Here is a 6,000-nt window from a genome sequence, read left to right on the forward strand (position 1 = left end):
CACTGCGATGGGGAGGGGGGGGGTCTGTCTCCATTTCTGTCTCCAAACGTGCCTTTCCCTCCCTTTCGGAGAGAAGTGTTAAATTATTTAAAGGTTACATTATTTTCGACCTTTATCAAAAGCTTCCCACAATCTGTACCTTCTTCTCTCTCTCTGTGTAAAAAGGTGGTTGGATTAAATGAGGGGTTTCCAAACTGAATTTGTTAGCTGCAGACCGAGTTACTAAGAGAAATTCCATAAAGGGTAGGTTCCCCTCAGACCAGTTCAAACACTCTGATTTGTCACACTGGTGCTAAGTAAGATTTCATTTGAACAAAAAAGAAAGGGGTGGTGTTGGGGGGTCTTTAGCTAAAAATAACAACAACAAGTCTCTGTAAACCACTGGATGGATTTTAATAAATTAATATAAGTACTTTGAATTAATACAAGTACCTGGCACATAGGAAGCCCTATATGTGTTAGTGATTTCACCGTCCTCCTCCTCCTCCAAATGCCCTTTTAGTACTGAAAGATCTCTGACCTTGGGTAACCCCCTCCCCTCTGAGCCTCAGTTTTCTCATTTGTGAGAAATGAAGCTGTTAAGTTCTGGTGCTGATCAGCAGGCTGATGGGGACACATGGGGTCAGGCAGCCGGCCACAAGTCCTGCCCCCCCCCTCAACTGGAACATTCCACACGACCTTGGGAAGCCACTCCCATGCTTTGAGATGCTGGTTTCTCCCCAGGGAAATAAAGCGGGCCCTGCAGTTTGTCTGATACACTTCTTGAACTGCGGGAGGGGTGGTGTACCCAGTTGGGGATCTTTGTGTGATTCCATGGGTGCATCTCTCTTGGGTTCAGGGGCACTGACTTTTTCTGCCTTTTTCCTTTTTGGTTCTCTTTCTCTGGGGTGCTCTGGTCTCTTTTCCAATTCTAGGTTTCTGTCTCTCTCATTCTGGGTGCCTGATACCCGCCCCTTCTGGGTCTCTGTCTTCCCCTCTCTCGGGATCTTTTTTCCCTCTTTGGATTTCCCTTTCTCTCTCTAGATCTCTATACCTCCCCAGCTCTCTTTCCCCCTCCTCTGGGTTTCTATCCCCCAATCAGGTCTGAACAGAGTACAGTTTCTACCCCTTTTCCCTTCCCTTGTAGCTCTGATCTCCATGCCTGGAAGCAAAACTCTAGGGGAAGACAGATAGAGAAGGGGTTGGTTTGAATGGCAAAACAAGGCAGGTATATGGTAAACGGAAGGGATATCTACATCTTGCTAGTTCACCCAGAAGCCCTCCGCATGACCAACTGAATCTACAGATACAGAAACCAGCCCTGCCCCCCCTTATAGTGATGACACTGAGCAAACCAGTTCAGTTGGTCTCCTAGAGTCCACACACTACATTTGCTCCTTGACACATGATTACTTCCTAGAGCTATTATCCCTAGGTCCACTAAATGCAAGCAAACCAACATGGCCCTATAGACCTCATACATACACTGCAACTCAACCCAACATTCCTACAGAACTCAGCGAACACACCTTGATGTAACTCAACTGAGTGAACCAGCCCTGTGAGACTCACATGATTACACAACTCATTACGATCCACCTTAATGTTGCCCCAGAAAACTTCTAGCCACATAATGCTATGCAATTCAACATGACAGAACCCTGAAACACTCCTACGCATTTACATTCCAACCCAACTTGACCTCATATGACCTAGAAAGCTCACATTCTATCACTTGACTCTTCGTATTTCTACATGGCTCACAAGTTCACAGAACCTAAAATAACATGGCCCTAGAAGAATCACAAAGCCACTCAGTTTCCAATGTCTCAACTCAACTCCACAACACCATGCATGAACACACAATCAGTCCCAACAATGCCATGGGTGACCACCTTACTTGATCCAACATGGCCCCAGGGGACTCATAAAACCACAGAACCCTGCACAGTGCTGTTGGACAAGACTCCCAACCCAACCCAATCCAACAAGGAACCAAGAAACTCACAAAACTATGTGACCAAACCTATCTCAACACTACCCCAAAAGGCTCCACAAGCATTGCACAACCCAGTGCAATACAAACCAATGGAGCCTCCATCTCAACTCAGTATAACCCATTGCCATTCACTGTCATCTCAGGAGGTACCCACGGGAGCTACCAATCCACAACTCAAGACCCAATAAGACTTAGTGTTCCCCAGTTCATTACCACATAACTTAGTTCATCCTAGAAACAACACCCTCCCCCCAACTTTCCCCTCCTCCCTTCCCGCCCTCCCTCCAAGGAAATGTGAGGTCCTGCAGACCTCAACTGTCCCTCACACTTCGGTGACCATGTGTTTCCCAGGGGGGGCCCAGAGTGGAGGCGGCAGCTCAGACACCTCTGGATCCACCAACCCCCCATTGACCTTGCCCTCCAGGGGGCCACAGGGCTGCGTGTCCACGTGGCTGTACATCCCAGCCTCTTCGTCATCTGTCTCCCGGTGGTAAAAGTAGCTGAAGTTGGAGACAATGACTGGCACAGGTAGGGAAATGGTCAGCACACCGGCGATGGCACACAGAGAGCCCACTATCTTGCCACCCACAGTGACGGGTGCCATGTCTCCATAGCCAACTGTGGTCATAGTGACCACCGCCCACCAGAAGGATTCAGGGATGCTGGTGAAATGGGAGTCTGCCCGATCCACCTCGGCAAAGTAGACTGCACTGGAGAAGAGGACCACACCAAGGAAGAGGAAGAAGATGAGGAGGCCTAGCTCACGCATGGATGCCCTTAAGGTCTGGCCCAAGATCTGCAGGCCCTTTGAGTGCCTGGAGAGCTTGAAGATGCGGAAGACGCGTACCAGTCGGATGACTCGCAGGATGGCCAGTGACATGGCTGGCTGGCCCACTCCCCGCTGCCGGGCCAGCTCTGTACCCAATGCCACAAAGTAGGGCAGGATGGCCACGAAATCGATGAGGTTCATCACATTCTTGAAGAAGGCTGTTTTGCTTGGGCAGGCCGCCAGGCGCACCAGCAGCTCGAAGGAGAACCAACAGATGCACAGAGTCTCCACCACAAAGAACGGGTCATCGAAGGGCAAGCGAGGCGGAGGTCCAGGCACTGGACTGGAGCCGTTCAGCCGAGCCGGGAACTGCAGGGAGGAAAGGATTCAGGAAGGACCATGCCAGGGCTGGGACACACTGGAACGGCCATATTTGCGGGTTAAATATTCAACTACTTCTTTACAAATTGGCCAATAGCCTCTGTCTCCAGAACCCCGCTGACCCAGTTGGCAGAGCCTTCCTACCAGGACAGGACCTCAGGGATCATCCCTGTAAGGCTGACTTTAGGATCCCTGATCCTTCACTGGCAGGGTCTCCTGAAACGATGCTAGAGTGGAGATCAACCTCATCCCTTCCGAAATCCCGCCCCCAGCGTTGAACTTCCAGACGGGGAGGGTCCCAGTCCTGGCCTCACTCCCTTATGTCCCGCCCTCCCCAAACCCAGCCCAGACCGTGATTGTTGAAGACCTTATCTTTAATGCCAAAACCGTGCTTCTCCTCTCACTAACCTCAGTTCAACTTTCTTTAGATGGAGGCCTCTTACCCCAGCCCTCAGGCCCCACCCCTCTATCTCCATCTCCCTAGGTGGCTTTCTTCAGATCCCAGCCCTCAGTGCCTCCAGTCCATCCTTTCCATTGGTTACTGCCAGCCGCACAGACGGCCGATTTTTCAGTTTCTCCTTACCCCTCAGTTTTTATTTCTTAATACACCTTTCCTCCTGCCCTCCACAGGCCGGGTTTCTCACCTACCTCAACGCTCGCCTTCTGATAAGCAGGTCCTCCTATTCAGATCCTCAGGACCCGCCCCATTAAGCTATATACATTTCCCTTCCCCAGCCCAGCTTTTAATGGTAGAATCCCCTAGTCGGGCGCTGTCCCTGGGTTGCTGCCCCTCTCACAGCTTCTCAGGTGGTGCTAGAGGTAAAGAACCTGCCTCCCAGTGCAGGAGACTTAAGAGACACAGGGTCGATCCAAGGGTGGGGAAGATCCTCTGGAGAAGGAAATGGCAACCCACTCCGGTATTCTTTCCTGTGAAATCCCACGGACAGAGAAGCCTGGCTGGCTACAGTCCTTAGGGTGGCAAAGAGTCGGACACGACTGAAGCAGCTTAGCACGCACAGCCCCTCGCCCGGCATTCTGATTCGTTTGGTTTTCCAGCCCCAATGCCCCGCCCACCCACGGCCAGGCCCCACCTTCCTGAGAAGCCCCGCCTCCCAGTGCCCCTTACCCCACCTTATGATTGGCCAGGACCCCGTGGACGCGCCCACCTCCTCCTAAACCCCGCCCCGCCACACTCAGGCCCCGCCCCCTTACCGGGCCAGCGGCGGCCACCGCGGCAAGCCCCGGGTTGTCGCGGTCGTCGCGAAAGTCGGGCAGCGTCTCGAGGCAGAAGACGACGATGGAGACGAGGATGACAAGCACCGAGACGACGGCGAGCACGCGCGCCGCCTGCGAGCTCTCGGGGAATTCGAAGAGCAGCCAGAGTTGGCGCGCGAAGGCGTGGCGGGGCAGGGGGCGCTCGGTCGGCAAGGGGCAGCCCTCATCCTCGCGCAGGCGCGCTAGTGCCGCGCCGCCCAGCCCGTAGAAGGCCACCTCCTCCAGGAAGACGTCGAGCGGCACGTGCGCCGGCCGCCGCAGCCGCCCACCAGACTGGTAGTAGTAGAGGACCGCGTCGAAGCTGGGCCGATGCCGATCGAAGAAGTACTCGCGGCGCACGCCGTCGTAGAAGCGGCTGCGGCGCACCGGGTCCCCGAGCAGCGTGTCCGGGAAGCGGCCCAGCGTGCGGGCCCGGGTCTCGAACCGCAGTCCGGCCACGTTGAGCACCACCCGCTCGCAGCAGCCGCAGGGTGGCGGGCACCCGGGCTCCATGGCGCGCGCAGCCCCGGCGACCCGCGGACGGACGTGTGGCCCCGACGCCCGACCCGGCCCGGCCCGGCCCCGCCTCGGCCGCCGCCGCCGCCGCCCCAGCCTGGTGTCCGGTGTCCACGCGTAAAAATAGCCCGGCCGCGCGGCCAGCGAGCGGGGGAGGGGGCGCCGTGACCCCGGCGGGGCAGAGGGCGGCCGCGCGCCCTCTGCCGGGGCGCCCGCCCTTCCGCCTGGCCGCCGCCGCGCTGGGGTTTCTCCGGGTTCATTCCGCCTTCGGGGCCCCTTTCTCTCTGTCTCTCCATCTCCTGAGACCTCTGTTCTGCGGCCCTCCGGGTTTCCGTGTGTGTGTGTGTGTGTGTCTCATCTATTTTTTAAAATGAGCATCTGAGCCCCTCTGTTGGGAGTCACAAATTTCCATCTCTCATTCTTTTGAATGTCTCTGCTTCTGGCTATGTCTTCGCTTTGGGCCTCTCTGATTTCAGGGATATATCTCTGAGTATGTCTCTGAGTCATTTTTCTCTGGGTTTTTGCCGTTCTAGAGTCACCTGTGTCTGGGGATTCCTGGCAGTCTCTGTGTCTTGGTCTCTGAATCTCCGTCTTCAGTTTGACTCTGAAAAGAGATATCACTGTCTCTCTTTATTTCTTGTTTCTCTTGGTCTCTGTCTTTCATCTCTGCCAACGTTTCTCTGCTTCTTGTCTCTCCGGCTCTCTTCTCTCTTCTCTCTTAGCTCGCTGTGTCTCTGTCCCTGGGATTCTCTGGGGCTCCCTTTCAGCTAGCTTTCTTTCCCTGTCTCTCTGCATTACTGCAAGTCTCTGTCTCAGGGCCTCTGGACCACTGAGCCTCTCCGGAGTCATACTTCTGAATCTCTCTCCGACCATCACTCTAGGTTGGCTCAACCACTGTCCTGGTGGTTGCCCCATCCTGGGGACGCTCCAGCAGCTGCTTATGAGCATGAGCCCCCCACACCGGATCCCCTCCCTCTCCTCTCCTACCCCCACCCCAGGGTCTCCACCTGGCTTCTCTGCCAGACTTTCTGAGCCCCAGCAAGGCCTGAACTGGGGCCCTGAATTGTGCAAAAGAAGGCCGGGCCTGCCAGGAACAGGTGGA

The 6,000-nt window shown here is 55.1% G+C and overlaps 1 protein-coding gene across 1 annotated transcript; it reads right to left on the reverse strand.

Moving 5' to 3' along the window:
* Positions 1-311: 311 nt before the first annotated feature.
* Positions 312-4,990, reverse strand: KCNA7 (potassium voltage-gated channel subfamily A member 7). The gene is made up of 2 exons (XM_055553091.1): positions 4,341-4,990; positions 312-3,116 (listed from the first exon to the last, which is right to left on the reverse strand). The coding sequence occupies exons 1-2, from the start codon at positions 4,893-4,895 to the stop codon at positions 2,301-2,303; spliced, it is 1,371 nt and encodes a 456-aa protein (XP_055409066.1). The 5' UTR covers positions 4,896-4,990; the 3' UTR covers positions 312-2,300.
* Positions 4,991-6,000: the final 1,010 nt, after the last annotated feature.

This window comes from Bubalus kerabau, chromosome 17 (assembly GCF_029407905.1).
Source record: "Bubalus kerabau isolate K-KA32 ecotype Philippines breed swamp buffalo chromosome 17, PCC_UOA_SB_1v2, whole genome shotgun sequence".
NCBI classification, from domain to species: Eukaryota; Metazoa; Chordata; class Mammalia; order Artiodactyla; family Bovidae; genus Bubalus; species Bubalus kerabau.